This window comes from Somniosus microcephalus, chromosome 7 (genome assembly GCF_052327205.1).
Source record: "Somniosus microcephalus isolate GS21.2 chromosome 7, FLI_Smic_1.0, whole genome shotgun sequence".
Lineage (NCBI taxonomy): Eukaryota > Metazoa > Chordata > Chondrichthyes > Squaliformes > Somniosidae > Somniosus > Somniosus microcephalus.
This window is the reverse complement of record NC_140993.1, coordinates 132,411,928-132,432,017: the sequence shown is the minus strand read 5'-3', so window position 1 is coordinate 132,432,017 and position 20,090 is coordinate 132,411,928. Positions and strand designations below refer to the sequence as shown.

General features: G+C 47.1%; 1 protein-coding gene across 1 annotated transcript in view; it reads right to left on the bottom strand.

Annotated features, from left to right (window-relative positions):
* Positions 1–1,525: 1,525 nt before the first annotated feature.
* LOC147114890 (XK-related protein 4-like) overlaps positions 1,526–20,090 on the bottom strand; it is a 397,677-nt gene continuing 379,112 nt past the window's right edge. Inside the window, exon 2 of the mRNA XM_085993958.1 lies at positions 1,526–1,736. Within this exon, the coding sequence (XP_085850084.1) occupies positions 1,526–1,736 (211 nt within the window). The remainder of the gene's footprint in view (positions 1,737–20,090) is intronic.

The following is a 20,090-nucleotide window of genomic DNA, read 5'->3' as shown; positions in this document are numbered from 1 at the left end:
GGCAGACTGGTCATGAAGTTAAAAGCCCATGGAATCCAAGGCAAAGTGACAAGTTGGATCCAAAATTGGCTCAGAAGTAGGAAGCAAAGGGTAATGGTCAAAGGGTGTTTTTGTGATTGGAAGGCTGTTTCCAGTGGGGTTCCGCAGGGCTCAATACTAGGTCCCTTTCTTTTTTGTGGTATATATCAATGATTTAGACTTGAATGTAGAGGATATGATTAAGAAGTTTGCAGATGATACAAAAATTGGCTGTACAGTTGATAATGAAGAAATAAGCTGTAGACTGCAGGAAGATATCAATAGACTGGTCAGGTGGGCAGAACAATGGCAAATGGAATTCAATCCGGAGAAGTACGAGGTAAGGCATTTGGGGAGGGCTAATAAGGCAAGGGAATACACAATAAATGGTAGGATACTGTGAAGTGTAGAGGAACAGAGGGACCTTGGAGTGCATGTCCACAGATCCCTGAAGGTAGCAGGACAGGTAGATAAGGTGGTTAAGAAGGCATACGGGATACTTGCCTTTATTAGCCGAGGTATAGAATATAAGAGCAGGGAGGTTATGCTTGAACTGTATAAAACTCTAGTTAGGCCACAGCTAGAGTACTGTGTACAGTTCTGGTCACCACATTACAGGAAGGATGTGATTGCACTAGAGGGGGTGCAGAGGAGATTTACAAGGATGTTGCCTGGGCTGGGGAATTTTAGCTATGAGGAAAGATTGGATAGGCTGGGGTTTTCTTTGGAACAGAGGAGGCTGAGGGGAGACCTAATTGAGGTGTATAAAATTATGAGGGGCCTAGATAGAGTGGATCGGAAGGACCTATTTCCCTTAGCAGAAGGGTCAATAACAAGGGGGCACAGATTTAAAGTAATTGGTCGGAAGTTTAGAGGGGAGTTGAGGGGAAATCTTTTCACCCAGAGGGTGGTGGGGGTCTGGAACTCACTGCCTGAAAGGGTGGTAGAGGCAGAGACCCTCATCACATTTAAAAAGTACTTGGATATGCACTTGAAGTGCCGTAACCTACAAGACCAAGAGCTGGAAAGTGGGATTAGGGTGGATAGCTCTTTGTCGGCTGGCACGGATACGATGTGCTGTAAATTTCTATGATTCTATGATTCAAACATGTCATTTACGTGAGGACGTGGAAGGCACTGCCAGAGCGAGTGACTGAAGCAGAAATCATGGCAGGAAATTTCCACACAGTTGCCGCCGTAACTTTAACGGGACTGCATCGGAAACCCCAATTACGAACAGAAACAGGGTTGCCACCACACCTGCAGGAGGAGTGGGCGCAGCTCTGAGGAAATTCCAGGTTCATGTTAACACTTAAGAATGGGTTCAATAGGTGGTTGAAGGAACGGGGAATAAAGCAATATAGGAACAGAGTGAGCACGTGGGATAAATACCAATACCGACTGATTGGGCCGAATGGCCTATTTCCCTATTGTAATTACTACATAATGTTATGTACCATAGTCATGACAAAACTCAGGTTTTAACCAGTAGTCTGCTGTTAACGGATCATTCCTTACCTTGGAGCGCCTCAAAGCGATGGCTCTGAATCACGATGCAAAGCTGCAGCACAAGCTGTGGAGCACTTTCCAAAAATGTCGCCAGCAGATGTAACATACTTACATCCGCATACTCATACACCATGTTCCAGTAAAAGCGCCAGCGGTCAAGCTCCCCACTTCGACGGCTTCGGATGCCAAGGTATATAGTGCGCAAATACCTTAAGAGAATGAGAGAGAGAGTTAAAACCATTATCGTACAAATCAGATAACAATCTAAAATCTGACTTTATATATGTGTGTGTGTCTGTCTGTCTGTGTCTGTCTGTGTGTGCGTCTGTCTGTGTGTGTGTCTGTGTGTGTGTGTGTGTGTGTGTCTGTGTGTGTGTCTGTGTGTGTGTCTGTGTGTGTGTCTGTGTGTGTGTGTGTGTGTCTGTGTGTGTGTCTGTGTGTGTGTCTGTCTGTGTGTGTGTGTGTCTGTGTGTGTGTCTGTGTGTGTGTGTGTCTGTGTGTGTGTCTGTCTGTGTGTATGTCTTTCTGTGTGCGTGTCTGTGTGTGTGTGTGTGTCTGTGTGTGTGTCTGTCTGTGTGTATGTGTGTGTCTGTGTGTGAATGAGAGAGAGGAAGAAAGAGAGGGAGCTGGAGGGAAGGAGGAAAAGGGTAGTACACCAGCAGCCCATGAAAGGGATATAGCCACTTAAAGGTACGTCGGGCAAAGAAGCAAAAAAGCTGGAAATCTTTCAATTTATTTTTTGCTTTTTCAAATACTTTACAGTGCAAAAAAGTTGCTGATCAAAAACCAGTGACAGCCAAAATAGATACGGAATCAGGAATCAGAGTGCAGCATCTAAACACCCTTTCTGATAGTTGGCAAAGGGGACATGCTACTGCATGAGGTGGATGGGAAAAGGGTTTCCCTGTTTGGCACTCTAGGGCTTTCTCCCTACAGGACAGCAGTGCAACATGCCTGGCAGAAGGTGCACAGCGTCAACGCTGTGTGCACCACTGACATGACTTGGAAACAGATACAAAAGAAGATGGCGTAACCTGAGGAACTTGTTGCCCATTTACTGCTGTCCCAGGTCAGGTCCTCACACAATCTTACAGCTCTTTTCCATACTCCAGATGGGCACACATACAAGCTGCAACTGATGATTGAAAGCCTTGATGCACAGATCTTCAAAGGCTTCATACATAATTCACTCTACCACAACCTAGTTTAATGATACACGGTCACTTACTGAAACACAGGGTGAGTTGGAGCTTGAGTACATGTTTGTAACTTTGGATGTGTTTTTTTCCCACTACTTTTATGCATCATGAGAAACTGGCAGAAGATACAAGAGAACGGACCTGAACTGGAAGAGGGCTCGGAAATTACTAGTCTTACATTCTCTTGGAGGAGTTGATCGTGGACACCTTTGGAAATAAGAACATGGAGGGACTATGGGAAAGTGAAGCCTAAGGCATTCCCCAAGGGCTAGTGCCATCCATTTCTTATTTCTGGTTCCCCTTCTCACTCACTCACTATTTGAAGGTGAGCCAGCCTTTTAACATTTGTCCCTTTTATATCATTGCAGTGCTGGAAGAGCAGTTGGCAGCGTTGTCAGTGGTCTAGAACAAGACAGCACCTAACAGCATCCTGTGCCTGTCTCATTAACATTTGCAAGCATGAGTGCACACATGAAGAGGAGCAAATGGTGGGGGCAGATGGCAATATAGCTACTATCAATGACCAATCTACTTTGAAAAATGCATCAGTATGTGAGCACCTTAATACTTTGTGCGTGCTAATTCATGATGTGTAAGCATTCTAAAGTCAAACCTTTCCTAAATCTGTTTAAACAGCTTTTAAACCCCTAAACTAAAAAAAAATGAACAAGAACTTTGAAACACAAGGATAAGTAAAACAGTGGTACTTGTCTGAGGTGGGCCTTTGAAATGTTAGAGACTAAAAGACTGTGGGGTCGATGTTAATCCTCCCCACCCAGCTGTGACTATTTAGTGGGAAAAGAGATGAAAATGCTGGCCATGCTGATCAATGCACCAGTCATCTGTTTAATAAATCTATGGGCAGCACACATTGACGGTATTGATCCCTATACTAGCAGGATGGGAGGCGAAGGCAGAAAAGTTGAGGGCAGTGGTGATCTTTGCCTGACACTGGCAGTGTTATTCCTATGTTCTCAATTGGCTGCAGATGTCCTTGCAGTAGATGGTACAGCTGTACAACTAACTTTGTGCCGACCCAGAGCCTATGGAGGCTCCTCAGTCACTTGCAGGTAGGTGTGCCAGGGTCAACAGATGTAGTTGGTAACATAATGGCAGGACAGGTAGTCTGTCTCTGTTTCTTGCTGGTCTACCTGGCACACCTTGTTTCATATTTTACCACTTCAACTCCAAATAATTTCCTACCCGCCCTCCGTTGAACAAAATACTTTTTGGATTAGGAAGCCAAGTTAAAGACAGCTTAAAAGCTGTGTAAACAGATTGAGGAAAGGCTTTACTTTAGAATACTTAAACATCATGAATTAGCATACGTGATTTATTAAAGCAACAGTATGAAATATGTGAGTATAGTTAGTGGTAAAGTTCTCATAGCATGGTTCACCAGTAATAACCTAGCAAATGGAACAATTTATATTTATTAAATCCTGTCTATTAAAATCTCTTCTATTAAAAGTAGATCACCAGTCCTCTGTTAAGACCATCAGGGATGATACTCCTCTCCCGGAGCCGTCTGAGAGCAATTTGGATGCAGCACACCAAAGGAACCATGACCTCAGCAGCCTATCTTCCTGTCTGGCCTGATTTAAATAACACATATGCACATTGGGTGCTCAACTGGAGCATCAAAGAAGCCTTAAGGGCAGCAGTAACCTTAAAGAGACAGGTGAACTAGAAGCCCTATGAAAGAACATGAAGAGCTTAGAATTTGTCAGGTAATGGGAGCAGGATTTTCACGTGGGCAGCTTCTGATGACCAATGGTAAGTTTCTAAATTAATTTATGCCTGCTGGAAACTGCGATTTAAATGTCAGTAGTCTTCATATTTACCTAAAGTTGTTGTCCCCTGTGAATGAGTTTATGCTGTTTAGCACCCCAAACTGTAGTCCTTGTGCCCCTGCCATCTGACTTGGAGGGTGGTACTACTGTGCCAAGCAGTAGGTGGAGGAACAGGGGAAACAAGTATGGGTTTGAAGAATGATGGTGCCGGAATAGGTAGAGGGTACTGGCTTGATTGTGAAGCTTCTCTTTTTATTCCAGGTGGCATGGGGAAGTTGGAAGGGGGATTCTGGTGCTGTGCTAGGGACACAGGTTTCAATAAGATATCTATTTATAGTAATCAGACCTTTTGGTCTTATAGAGGCAGGCTAATTGCACACAGTTGCACCTTTGCAGCAGAATCATATATTGTGCACTGCATGGTATAATGCTCCAATCCTTATAAAACTGAATACTCTCCAACTTATCATAAGCAGCACCATGGGAAATCCTTTAATAATTAAAAATAAAAAAGAGCACTCCAGTATGAAGCTGTTTTCAGTAACACACACAAGGCTGAAGTGTTTGCAACTATCTTCAGTGAGAAGTGCCGAGTGGATGATCCATATCGGCCTACTCCCGAGGTCCCCACCATCACAGAAGCCAGTCTTCAGCCAATTCGATTCACTCCACGTGATATCAAGAAACGACTGAGTGCACTGGATACAGCAAAAGCTATGGACCCCAACAACATTCCGGCTATCGTGCTGAAGACTTGTGCTCCAGAACTAGCCGCACCTCTAGCCAAGTTGCTCCAGTACAGCTACAACACTGGCATCTATGTGGAAAACTGCCCAGGTATGTCCTGTCCACAAAAATGAGACAAATTACCGCCCCATCATTCTACTCTCAATCATCAGCAAAGTGATGGGAGGTGTCATCGACAGTGCTATCAAGCGGCACTTACCCACCAATAACCTGCTCACTGATGCCCAGTTTGGGTTCCGCCAAGACCACTCGGCTCCCGATCTCATTACAGCCTTGGTCTAAACATGGACAAAGGAGCTGAATTCCAGAGGTGAGGTAAAAGTGACTACCCTTGACATCAAGGCATCATTTGACTGAGTCTGGCATCAAGGAGCCCTAGTAAAACTGAAGTCAATGGGAATCAGGGGAAAAACGCTCCACTGGCTGGAGTCATACCTAGCACAAAGGAAGATGGTTGTGGTGGTTGAAGGTCAATCATCACAGCCCCAGGACATCGCAGCAGGAGTTCCTCAGGGCAGTGTCCTAGGCCCAACCATCTTCAGCTGCTTCATCAATGGCCTTCCCTCCAACATAAGGTCAGAAATGGGGATGTTCGCTGATGATTGCACAGTGTTCAGCGCCATTCACAAATCCTCAGATAATGAAGCAGTCCATGCCCGCATGCAGCAAGACCTGGATGACGTTCAGGCTTGGGCTGATATGTGGCAGGTAACATTCGCGCCACAGAAGTGCCAGGCAATGACTATCGCCAACAAGCGAGAGTCTAACCATCTCCCCTTGACATTCAACGGCATTACCATCACTGAATCCCCCACCATCAACATCACGGGGGTCACCATTGACCAAAAACTTAACTGGACCAGCCACATAAATACTGTGGCCAGGTAAGGCCTCAGTGCGTCGGTGGGAACTCAGCAGCAGCAGCGGGGCTATAAAAGTCCCAGAGACCAGGTAAGGCCTCAGTGCATCGGCGGGAACTCAGCGGCAGCAGCGGGGCTATAAAAGTCCCAGAGACCAGGTAAGGCCTCACAGTGTCGGCGTAAACTCGAGCGGCAGAGCGGGGCTATAAAAGGCTCCAGAGACCAGGTAAGGTTTACCAGTCTCCAGTCTGGGAACTCGGAGGGAAGGAGAGAGGTAAAAAGTAATCCAAGTGTGACGTCACCAGAAACCGGGTAAGTGATTGGTTGGTAAGTATTTCTCCCTTTTTAAGCTTAAATCTCATTGGTTTATAGTTTCTAAGGTGTGATATTCACCATCTAGAATCGGGGCAGAGGGTATTTAAGAATAATATTAATAAATGTAATTAATTACATAGAATGGGAGATCAGGTGATGTGTTGCTGCTGCAATATGTGGGAGCTGGTGGACACCATTGATGCTCACGGTGATCACATTTGCAGTAAGTGTTGGCTGCTCGAGGAATTCCGGCTCCGTGTTGAAGAGCTGGAGTCCGAGCTTCAAACACTGAGACACATCAGGGAGGGGGAGAGTTACCTGGACTCTGTGTATCACGAGGTATTCACACCAATTAGATTAATTAATTCAGATGTAGTCCGTGGCCAGGGTCAGGATGGTGTGACTAGAAGTGAGGCAGGTACGGGGATCCAGGAGGTAGTGTTGGAGGAGCCGCAGCCCTTGCACTTGTCCAACAGGTTCGAGGCTCTTACTCCCTGTGAGGATGGGTACAGGGACTGCGGGGAGGATGAGCAACCTGGCCACAGCACCATGGAGCGGGGGGCCATTCAAGTGGTGGGAGTTAAAAGAAACTAGCCAAATCTAGTGGGAGGATGGAAGATTGGGAAGTCTTTAAAAGACAGCAAAAAATAACAAAAAGATTGATTAAGAAAGGGAAGATAGATTATGAAAGTAAATTAGCAAAAAATATAAAAACAGACAGTAAAAGTTTCTATAGTTATATAAAAAGAAAAAGGGTGGCTAAAGTAAATGTTGGTCCCTTAGAGGATGAGACTGGGAAATTAATGGTGGGAAACATGGAGATGGCAAAAACACTGAACAATTATTTTGTATCAGTCTTTACAGTAGAGGACACTAAGAATATCCCAACACTGGACAAACAGGGGGCTCTAGGGGGGGAGGAACTAAATACAATTAAAATCACTAAGGAAGTGGTACTTGGTAAAATAATGGGACTCAAGGCGGATAAATCCCCTGGACCTGATGGCTTGCATCCCAGGGTCTTGAGGGAAGTAACGGTAGGGATTGTGGATGCATTGGTAATAATTTTCCAAAACTCACTGGACTCAGCAAAGGTCCCGGCAGATTGGAAAACTGCTAATGTAACACCCTTATTTAAAAAGGGTAGTAGGCAGAAGGCTGGAAACTATAGACCTGTTAGCCTAACATCTGTGGTTGGTAAAATGTTAGAGTCCATTATTAAGGAGACAGTAACGGGACATTTGGATAAACATAATTTAATAGGGCAAACTCAGCATGGTTTCATGAAGGGGAAGTCATGTTTAACAAATTTGCTTGAGTTTTTTGAGGAAGTAACATACAGGGTGGATAAAGGGAAACCAGTGGACGTAGTGTATTTAGACTTCCAAAAGGCATTTGACAAGGTGCCACACAAAAGATTATTGCTCAAGATAAAAAATCACGGGATTGGGGGTAATATTCTGGCGTGGGTGGAGGATTGGCTCTCTAACAGAAAGCAGAGAGTTGGGATAAATGGTTCGTTCTCAGATTGGCAACCAGTAACTAGTGGTGTTCCGCAGGGGTCAGTGCTGGGTCCCCAACTCTTTACAATCTATATTAACGATTTGGAGGAGGGGACCGAGTGTAACATATCAAAGTTTGCAGATGATACAAAGATGGGACGGAAAGTAGTGAGTGAGGAGGACATAAAAAACCTGCAAAGGGACATAGACAGGCTAAGTAAGTGGGCAGAGATTTGGCAGATGGAATACAATACTGGAAAGTGTGAGGTTATGCACTTTGGCAGGAAAAATCATAGAGCAAGTTATTATCTTAATGGCAAGAAACTGGAAAGTACTGAAGTACAAAGGGATCTGGGGGTCCTGGTGCACGAAACTCAAAAAGTTAGTATGCAGGTGCAGCAAGTGATTAAGAAGGCCAATGGAATGTTGGCTTTTATTGCTAGGGGGTTGGAATATCAAAACAGGGAGGTATTGCTGCAGTTGTACAAGGTATTGTTGAGGCCGCACCTGGAATACTGCATACAGTTTTGGTGTCCATACTTAAGAAAAGACATACTTGCTCTCGAGTCAGTACAAAGAAGGTTCACTCGGTTAATCCCGGGGATGAGGGGGTGGTCATATGAGGAGAGGTTGAGTAGATTGGGACTCTACTCATTGGAGTTCAGAAGAATGAGAGGCGATCTTATTGAAACATATAAGATTGTGAAGGGGCTTGATCGGGTGGATGCGGTGAGGATGTTCCCAATGATGGGTGAAACTAGAACTAGGGGGCATAATCGTAAAATAAGGGGCTGCTCATTCAAAACTGAGATGAGGAGAAACTTCTTCACTCAGAGGGTGGTAGGTTTGTGGAATTTGCTGCCCCAGAAAGCTGTGGAATCTACATCATTAAATAAATTTAAAACAGAAATAGATAGTTTCCTAGAAGTAAAGGGAATTAAGGGTTACGGGGAGCGGGCAGGAAATTGGACATGAGTCTGGGTTCGGAATGGTCATGGCCCTGTGGGTAGTGGAGCGGGCCCAGGGGCCGTGTAGCCTTGTTCTGCTCCTACTGTGTTCTAATTCTGTTAGATTTCAGGAGATGGTTTTATTCCTGTTCCTGGCTGGGGTGGAGATCGCCTTTACAGAAGGTAAGTACTGTAGAAAATATAGGGACAGAGTGATCTCCTGGAAGAATTTCGATCGCCTAGATGGGTCGGAGAGGAATTTCCCAGATTTTTTTCTCCCAAATTGGCCATTGGGTCTTTATCTGGTTTTTCGCCTCTCCCGGGAGATCACATGGGTTCGGGTGGATGCAGAGTGATAGAAGATTTGAGGTTAGGATCAGATCAGCCATGATCTTATTGAATGGTGGAGCAGGCTCGAGGGGCCGATTGGCCTACTCCTGCTCCTATTTCTTATGTTCTTATGTTCTTAAATGTTGTAGTGGTAGGGGATAGTATCGTTAGGGGGATAGATAGAGTTCTTTGCAGCCGAGAGCGAGAGTCCCGAAGGCTGTGTTGCCTGCCTGGTGCCAGGGTTAAGGACATCTCCTCTGGACTGGAGAGAAACTTGGAGTGGGAGGGGAAGGATCCAATTGTCGTGGTCCATGTTGGTACCAATGACATAGATAGGACAAGGAAGGAGGTTCTGCTGAGGGAGTTTGAGCAGCTAGGGGCCAAATTAAAAAGCAGAACCACAAGGGTAATAATCTCTGGATTATTACCTGAGCCACGAGCGAATTTGGCTAGGACAAATAAAATTAGAGAGTTAAATGCGTGGCTGAAAGACTGGTGTGGGAGAAATGGGTTTTGCTTCCTGGGACACTGGCACCAGTACTGGGGCAGGAGGGAGCTATTCCGTTGGGACGGGCTTCACTTGGCCAGTGCTGGGACTGGAGTCCTGGCGGATCATATAACTAGGGCTGTAGAGAGGGCTTTAAACTAACTAGTGGGGGGGAGGTTCCTAGAGAGCAAATAATAAAAATGACAACAGAGAAGGTCATAGATTTAGGTAGCAGTGGGGAAATTAAAAACCAGAGCGTGTCAGGAAGGGACAGAAGGTATGGAGTAAAAGGTAAAGTAATAAAAAGGGCAAAAGCAGGAACTAAGTGTCACAAAACATATTTGAAAGTTCTCTATCTGAATGCACGTAGCATTCGTAACAAAATAGACGAGTTAATGGCACAAATAACTACATATGGGTATGACCTTGTGGCCATTACAGAAACATGGCTGCAGGGTGACAATGCCTGGGAATTAAACATACCAGGTTATTTAACGATCAGGAAGGACAGGCAGGAAGGAAGGGGAGGTGGGGTGGCTATGTTAATAAAGGAAGGAATCACTGTAATACAGAGAAACGATATTGGGTCAAAAGATCATGATAATGAAACAGTTTGGGTGGAGGTAAGGAATAATAAGGGGAAAAAAACAGTAGTGGGCGTAGTCTATAGGCCTCCGAACAGTTGCAACTCTGATGGACGGAGTATCAATCAGGAAATAGTTGAGGCTTGTAATAAGGGAACATCTATAATTATGGGGGATTTTAACTATCATATTAATTGGACAAATCAAATTGGGCAGGATTAATTAAAAATGTCCTAGTAAAGGATCCCCTTGGAATGAGTGACCATAACATGGTTGAATTCCATATTCAATTAGAGGGTGAGAAGGTTGGATCTCAAACAAGCGTGCTAAGCTTGAATAAAGGAGACTATGAAGGTATGAGAGCAGAATTGAGTAGAGTGCATTGGGAAAATAGATTAAAGGGTAAGACGATACATGATCAGTGGTGTACATTTAAGGAGTTATTTTACAACTTCCAAAAAAAAAATATTCCACTGAGAAGAAAAGGGTGTAAAAGAAAAGACAGCCATCCATGGCTAAGTAAAGAAATTAAGGATAGTATTTGACTAAAAACAAGGGCATATAAGGTAGCCAAATCTAGTGGGAGGATAGAGGATTGGGAAAACTTTAAAAGACAGCAAAAAATAACAAAAAGATTGATTAAGAAAGGAAAGATAGATTATGAAAGTAAATTAGCAAAAAATATAAAAACAGATAGTAAGAGTTTTTATAGTTATATAAAAAGAAAAAGGGTGGCTAAAGTAAATGTTGGTCCCTTAGAGGATGAGACCGGGAAATTAATGGTGGGAAATATGGAGATGGCAAAAACACTGAATGAATATTTTATATCAGTCTTTACAGTAGAAGACACTAAGAATATCCCAACACTGGACAAACAGGGGGCTAAAGGGGGGGAGGAGCTAAACACGATCAAAATCACTAAGGAAGTGGTACTCGGTAAAATAATGGGACTCAAGGCGAATAAATCACCTGGACCTGATGGCTTACATCCTAGGGTCTTGAGGGAAGTGGCGGTAGGGATTGTGGATGCATTGGTAATAATTTTCCAAAACTCCCTGGACTCGGCAAAGGTCCCGGCAGACTGGAAAACTGCTCATGTAACACCCTTATTTAAAAAGGGCAGTAGACAGAAGGCTGGAAACTATAGACTGGTTAGCCTAACATCTGTGGTAGGTAAAATTTTGGAGTCCATTATTAAGGAGACAGTAACAGGACATTTGGATAATCATAATTTAATAGGACAAAGTCAGCATGGTTTTATGAAGGGGAAGTCATGTTTGACAAATTTGCTGGAGTTCTTTGAGGAAGTAACATATAGGGTGGATAAAGGGGAACCAGTGGACGTAGTGTATTTAGACTTCCAAAAGGCATTTGACAAGGTGCCACACAAAAGATTATTGCTTAAGATAAAAAATCACGGGATTGGGGGTAATATTCTGGCATGGATAGAGGATTAGCTATCTAACAGAAGGCAGAGAGTTGGGATAAATGGTTCATTCTCAGACTGGCAATCAGTAACTAGTGGTGTTCCGCAGGAGTCAGTGCTGGGTCCCCAACTCTTTACAATCTATATTAACGATTTGGAGGAGAGGACCGAGTGTAACATATCAAAGTTTGCAGATGATACTAAGATGGAAGGGAAAGTAGTGAGTGAGGAGGACATAAGAAACCTGCAAGGGGACATAGACAGGCTAAGTAGGTGGGCAGAGATTTGGCAGATGGAATACAATACTGGAAAGTGTGAGGTTATGCACTTTGGCAGGAAAAATCATAGAGCAAGTTATTATCTTAATGGCAAGAAACTGGAAAGTACTGAAGTACAAAGGGATCTGGGGGTCCTGGTGCACGAAACTCAAAAGATTAGTATGCAGGTGCAGCAAGTGATTAAGATAGCCAATGGAATGTTGGCTTTCATTGCTAGGGGGATAGAATATAAAAATAGGGAGGTATTGCTTCAGTTGTACAAGGTATTGGTGAGACCGCACCTGGAATACTGCGTACAGTTTTGGTGTCCATACTTAAGAAAGGACATACTTGCTCTCGAGCCAGTACAAAGATGGTTCACTCGGTTAATCCCGGGGATGAGGGGGTGGTCATATGAGGAGAGGTTGAGTAGATTGGGACTCTACTCATTGGAGTTCAGAAGAATGAGAGGCGATCTTATTGAAACATATAAGATTGTGAAGGGGTTGGATCGGGTGGATGCAGGGAGGATGTTCCCAATGATGGGTGAAACTAGAACTAGGGGGCATAGTCTTAGAATAAGGGGCTGCTCTTTCAAAACTGAGATGAGGAGGAACTACTTCACTCAGAGGGTGGTAGGTCCATGGAATATGCTGCCCCAAAAAGCTGTAGAAGCTACATCATTACATAAGTTTAAAACAGAAATAGACAGTTTCCTAGAAGTAAAGGGAATTAAGGGTTACGGGGAGTGGGCAGGAATTTGTACATGAGTCTAGGTTCGGATCGGTCATGGCCCTGTGGGTAGCGGAGCGGGCCCAGGGGCCGTGTAGCCTGATCCTGCTCCTATTTCGTGTGTCTAATTCTGTTAGATTCAGGAAATGGTTCTGTGATAGTGGATTGGCGGTTAGGATCAGATCAGCCATGATCTTATTGAATGGCGGAGCAGGCTCGAGGGGCCGATTGGCCTACTCCTGCTCCTATTTCTTATGTTCTTATGTTCTTACAAGAGCAGGTCAGAGGCAAGGTATTCTGTGGCGAGTGTCTCACCTCCTGACTCCCCAAAGTCTTTCCACCATTTACAAGGCACAAGTAAGGAGTGTGATGGAATACTCTCCACTTGCCTGGATGAGTGCAGCTCCAACAACACTCAAGAAGCTCGACACCATCCAGGACAAAGCAGCCCGTTTGATTGGCACCCCATCCACCACCTTAAACATTCACGCCCTCCACCACCGGCGTACCGTGGCTGCAGTGTGTACCATCTACAAGATGCACTGCAGCAACTCACCAAGGCTTCTTTGGCAGTACCTCCCAAACCCGCAACCTCTTCCACCTAGAAGGACAAGGGCAGCAGGCGCATGGGAACATCACCACCTCCAAGTTCCCCTCCAAGTCACACACCATCCTGACTTAGAAGTATATCGCCGATCCTTCATCGTTGCTGGGTCAAAATCCGGGAACTCCCTACCTAACAGCACCATGGGAGTACCTTTACCACATGGACTGCAGTGGTTCAAGAAGGCAGCTCACCACCACCTTCTCAAGGGCAACTAGGGATGGGCAATAAATGCTGGCCTTGCCAGCGACGCCCAGATCCCATAAGCGAATAAAAGACCAGGTCCAGATTTTTTTGCTTAATTTGCCAATCTTAGTCTAGGCAGTGGAAGAAAAAATTCAAAATGACCAGAATTTCTATTCCTGATCGAACTCCTGTGGCCCATGCTGGAAATAGGCACAATTGCACAAAACCTGGTTCGTTGTGAGATGCTTAGCCTCAAACAGCCAGCTTACTATCCAGGCTCACACATGGGGCAAGGTACTGGTGGGCTGCGTGTGGCTGTGAAATTGTACTCCAGCTAATTAAACAACAATCACAGCACTCAAAAAGTAACTCATTATGAAAAACGCTTAGAAATGTTTCAATTACATGATAAGGTGCTATATAAATGTAAGTATTCGTCTATTTTTTAATAAGACACTGCTTTTAGAAAAGCAATACGGGAGATGATTGAAATTGAAACAATAAAATTGGTTAACATTTTTGAGAGGAATTAGTTTAAAGCCAGCCACAGGCATGAACCCAGGTCCTCCCACTGTGTGACATACTTCGTTAGGGCTTTAATGCATTATACCACCATTAATTGCCTATTTAACACCTTTACATAGAAACATAGAAGATAGGAGCAGGAGTAGGCAATTCGGCCCCTCGAGCCTGTTCCGCCTTTTAATGGGATCATGGCTGATCATCCAAATTCAGTACCCTGTCCCTGCTTTCTCCCCATATCCCTTGAGCCCTTTAGCCTTAAGAAATATATCTAACTCCTTCTTGAATATATTTAATGAATTGGCCTCAACTGCATTGTGTGGTAGAGAATTCCACAGGTTCACCACTCTCTGGGTGAAGAAATTCCTCCTCAACTCAGTCCTAAATGGCTTACCCCTTATCCTTAGACTGTGACCCCTGGTTCTGAACATCCTTCTTGCATCTAGTCTGTCTAGTCCTGTTAGAATTTTATAAGTTTCAATGAGATCCCCTCTCATTCTTCTAAATTCTAGCGAATATAAGCCTAATCGACCCAATCTCTCCTCGTACGTCATTCCTGCCATCCCAGGTATCAGTCTGGTGAATCTTCGCTGCACTCCCTCCATGGCAAGAACATCCTTCCTCAGATAAGGCGACCAAAACTGCACACAATACTCAAGGTGTGGTCTCACCAAGGCCCTGTACAACTGCAGCAAGCCAGCCTTGCTCCTGTACTCGAATGGTCTCGCTATGAAGACCAACATACCATTTGACTTCTTAACTGCCTGCTGCACCTGCATGCTTACCTTCAGCGACTGGTGCACAAGGACACCCAGGTCTCATTGCACGTCCTCTTTTCCCAATCTATTGCTGTTCAGATAATAATCTGTCTTCCTGTTTTTGCCACCGAAGTGGATAACCTCGCATTTATCCACATTATACTTGTGGTAAACCACTGTTTGTATTCCACTGTGTACATGCCTGGACATGCCTCGGCTGACTCCTCCCACAAGTCCTAGTATAAAGGTGACTGCTCCCCAGCCCCTTTGTATTCTGGACCGGTCGACCACTCGAGGCAGACCTTCATTCTTTTGTTAATAAAAGCCTTTAGTTACTCTCTTAACTCTCAGTCTTTTATGAGTAATTGATAGCGCATCAATTTTATTAACAAAATTTTTATAATGGAGAAGATCCTCACACCAGCATGCCTGGACTTAGATCATCGGGAGGCGGACTCATCCACCAAGTTTACTCACTGGCTTAAGTGTTTCGAAAAATTCCTGACCGCCTCCGCAGCAATCAAATCGGACGAGGACAAACTGGATGTCCTGACCTCCAAAGTGAACCACCGAGTGTACTCGGTCATCCAAGACGCGGCCTCGTACGCGGACGCTATCAAGCTCCTCAAGGACCAGTACACGCGCCCAGTGAACGAAGTGTACGCCAGGCACCTTCTGGGGAGTCGTAAACAACAACCTGGGGAATCGACCGTGGAATACCTTCAGGCACTGTCTGTGCTTGGCCGGGCCTGTGGTTGTAAGGATGTAAAGGCCGCCGTGTACACAGAGGAACTTATCCGGGACGCTTTTGTAGCGGGCCACAGATCCAATTACACCCGACAGCGACTGTTGGAGCAGAGTGACCTCGACCTCAACAAAGCCTCTGAACTTGCACTATCATTGGATGCAGCCTACCGGGGCATGGATGCCTACTCCTCTGCACCGTGGACGCCGCGGGGAATGACAGCCTGGGACACGGTAGGACCGCCTCATAGCGCCGTGCCACCCCAGCCACACCCCAGCAACGGCCCAACTACCGCAGCAGTGTCCCAAGGCCAGACAGCAGTGCCCCAAGGCCAGAAATGCTACTTCTGTGGCCAGGCAAAACACCCCAGAGCGCGCTGCCCGGCGAAAAACGTGATCTGCTCGGGCTGCGGGAAGAAGGGACACTACGCTAACGTCTGCAGGGCCAAAGCCACCCCGAACCCCAGCAGCGCCGTGTGTGGGCCATGCGGGCCGCCATCTTGGGCCTTCCCGGCCATGTGCGAACCACCGGTACAGCAGCCATTTTGGACGCCTCCAGCCACATGGGGATCATGGACGCCGCCATCTTGGACGACAGCCGGAACGCAGCAGGCCCCCAACACCGCCTCATCTGATACCCGCAGCGACACACCGATCCCTACGCTGGCATCCGTTACACTGGACCAAGCGAGACCGCACCAGCTGGCCAGTTCCACAATGGACATTAAGGTAAATGGCCACGATACAATCTGCCTTTTTGACTCTGGGAGCACGGAGAGCTTCATCCACCCCGACACGGTGCGGCGTTGCTCTCTCCCAGTCCTGCCTGCGCACCAGCGGATTTCGATGGCCTCCGAGTCCCAGTCGGCGGACATCGGCAGCTACTGCGTAGTGACACTCGTAGTAGACGGGACCGTGTACGATCATTTTAAACTTCTGGTCCTGCCCGACCTCTGCGCTGCCGTCCTGCTGGGGTTAGATTTTCAGTGCCACCTTAAAAGTGTTACGATGGCGTACGGTGGACCCCTACCCCCACTCACAGTCCGCAGCCAGCAGCTCCCAAATTGCCCGCCGCGCACCAGGTGCAACCTCTCCACACTCAGAGTCACCCCCCCCCCACTGTTTGCTAACCTCACCCCCGACTGTAAGCCCATCGCCACAAAGAGCAGGCGATACAGTGCCGGGGACAGGGTTTTCATTAAAACCGAAGTGGAGCAGCTCCTGAAGGAAGGGATTATTGAGGGCAGCACCAGCCCCTGGCGAGCCCAGGTTGTGGTCGTTAAGACCGGCGAGAAGCAGCGCCTGGTCATCGACTACAGCCAGACAATAAATCGCTACACCCTGCTGGACGCCTACCCACTCCCCCGCATAGCTGATATGGTCAACCAGATCGCGCAGTACCGCGTCTTCTCGACCATTGACCTGAAATCAGCGTACCACCAGCTCCCTATCCGCCCTGAGGACCGCCAGTATACTGCCTTTGAGGCAAACGGCCGCCTCTATCACTTCCTTAGGGTTCCCTTTGGCGTCACCAACGGGGTCTCCGTCTTCCAAAGGGAGATGGACCGGATGGTAGATCAAAATGCGTTGCAGGCCACTTTCCCATATCTGGGCAATGTGACCATCTGCGGCCATGAGTTGCAGGACCATGACGCAAACCTCGAAAAATTCCTCCGCACCGCCCAACTCCTGAACCTGACATATAACAAGGAGAAGTGCATATTCCGCACAAACCGCCTCGCCATCCTTGGCTGTGTTGTGGAACACGGAGTCATCGGCCCCGACCCCGACCGGATGCGTCCCCTTATGGAACTCCCACTGCCCCACTGCCTCAAGGCCCTGAAGAGGTGCCTAGGGTTTTTCTCCTATTATGCCCAGTGGGTCCCCTACTATGCGGACAAGGCCCATCCGCTGATCAAGTCCACCTCTTTTCCCTTGACGGCAGAGGCCCGCTTAGCCTTCCACCGTATCAAGGAAGACATTGCCAAAGCCACCATGCACGCAGTGGACAAATCCATCCCCTTCCAGGTGGAAAGCGACGCGTCCGACTTTGCCCTGGCCGCTACCCTCAATCAGGCGGGGAGACCCGTGGCCTTCTTCTCACGAACCCTCCAAGGCCCGGAGACCAGACACTCCGCTGTTGAGAAGGAGGCCCAGGCGATTGTGGAGGCTGTGCGTCATTGGAGGCACTACCTGGCTGGAAAACGATTTACCCTGCTCACTGACCAACGTTCAGTTGCTTTCATGTTTAACAACAAGCAGAGGGGCAAAATCAAAAATGACAAGATCTTGAGGTGGAGAATCGAACTTTCCACCTACAATTACGAGATCTTGTACCGGCCCGGGAAGCTCAATGAACCCCCGGATGCGCTATCGCGTGGCACCTGCGCCAGCGCGCAAATCGATAGACTGCGGGCCCTCCACAATGACCTCTGCCACCCGGGGGTCACCAGGTTCTTCCACTTCATCAAGGCCCGCAACCTGCCTTACTCTATTGAGGAGGTCAGGACCATGACCAGGAACTGCCAAGTCTGCGCTGAGTGCAAACCGCACTTTTATAGACCAGACAGGGCCCACCTGATAAAAGCCACTCGCCCCTTCGAGCGCCTGAGCGTTGATTTTAAAGGGCCTCTCCCCTCCTCCGACTGCAATGTGTACTTCCTCAATATTATTGATGAGTACTCCCGTTTCCCGTTCACCATCCCCTGCCCGGACATGACCAGTGCCACGGTCATTAAATGTCTGAACGACCTCTTCACCCTGTTCGGTTTCCCCAGCTATATCCATAGCGACCGGGGCTCATCGTTTATGAGTGACGAACTCCGTCAGTACCTGCTAACTAGGGGTATTGCCACAAGCAGGACCACCAGTTACAACCCCCGGGGGAACGGACAGGTGGAAAGAGAAAATGCGACAGTTTGGAAGGCCGCCCTGCTAGCCTTAAAGTCTAGGGGCCTTCCAACCTCCTGCTGGCAGGATGTGCTCCCCGGTGCGCTCCACTCTATTCGGTCACTGCTCTGCACTGCCACTAACGCCACCCCTCATGAGAAAATGTTTGTCTTCCCAAGGAAGTCCACATCGGGGACATCGCTACCACCATGGCTGACGTCCCCAGGGCCGGTCCTACTGAGAAGGCACGTGAGGACCCATAAAACGGACCCCCTGGTCGAGAGGGTCGACCTCCTCCACGCCAACCCCCAGTATGCTTACATTGCATACCCGGACGGGCGGGAGGACACAGTCTCCATAAGAGACCTTGCACCCTCGGGGGCCGCAGTAACCCACTACTCACTACCACCCCCCCCCATGATCCGATATCCAGCCCCGGCAGACGGCAGGCCTGGGCCCAGCGACCCGCTCGACATCTACGAGGACGACACGCCTGTGCCACAGCCTACGCAGGACTCGACGCCGGAAGCTCCACTACCCCTGCCGTCGCCACGCCGATCACAGTGGCAGACAAGACCTCCGGAGAGACTCCAATACACTAACTTTTAATACACTTCACCCCGCCGGACTCAATTTTAAACAAGGGGTGAATGTGGTAAACCACTGTTTGTATTCCACTGTGTACATGCCTGGACATGCCTCGGCTGACTCCTCCCACAAGTCCTAGTATAAAGGTGACTGCTCCCCAGCCCCTTTGTATTCTGGACCGGTCGACCACTCGAGGCAGACCTTCATTCTTTTGTTAATAAAAGCCTTTAGTTACTCTCTTAACTCTCAGTCTTTTATGAGTAATTGATAGCGCATCAATACTGCATTTGCCATGCATCTGCCCAGTCACCCAACCTGTTCAAATCATACTGGAGTTTCTCTGCATCCTCCTCACAGCAGACACGCCCACCCAGCTTTGTGTCATGTGCAAACTTGGAGATATTACATCTAGTTCCCTCATCTAGATCATCATTTATATATATTGTGAATAGCTGGGGTCCTCCCATCGATCCCTGCGGTACCCCACTAGTCACTGCCTGCCACTCGGAAAAAGACCCGTTTATTCCAACTCTTTGCTTCCTGTCTGCCAACCAGTTCTCTATCCAAGACATTTAAATCCACTGCTACATTAGGTTAATAGCTTGTGTTTCTTATTGTGAAAACTGAAGCACTTGAATCATAATACAATAATGAATAAGAAGGTATGCACTTTATGCATTGTCCTCACACCATGTACTGTTTTTGCTTTCTGCTGCTTGGCCAATGAGCACCATCTTACTCATGAGGGCACTGGCTTGCAGGGTTATCTGAAGCTGAGTCTCAGTTGCAGGCTGGCTGGTCAATCATCAACAGTGCCCTGGCATACTGCAAATCAGCCTGCTTCGGATTACTAAATCTGCTACAGTTGGTCTAATTTGGTTCCAATCTTCCATTGGCCAGATGTGTCATCTTAGAGTCAACTTGACCCCAAAGCGACCTTGTTTATATTCCCCCCTCCCCTCACCCCGAGACTGTCAATAATTGATCATTAAACAGCTGACAGGTACGCCTCTGAACTAAGCTAGTGATTTGCACAATTGTAGTGGAACCAATTCCTAACAACGCAGTTAGTTACATTTCCAGTTGCTGAAAA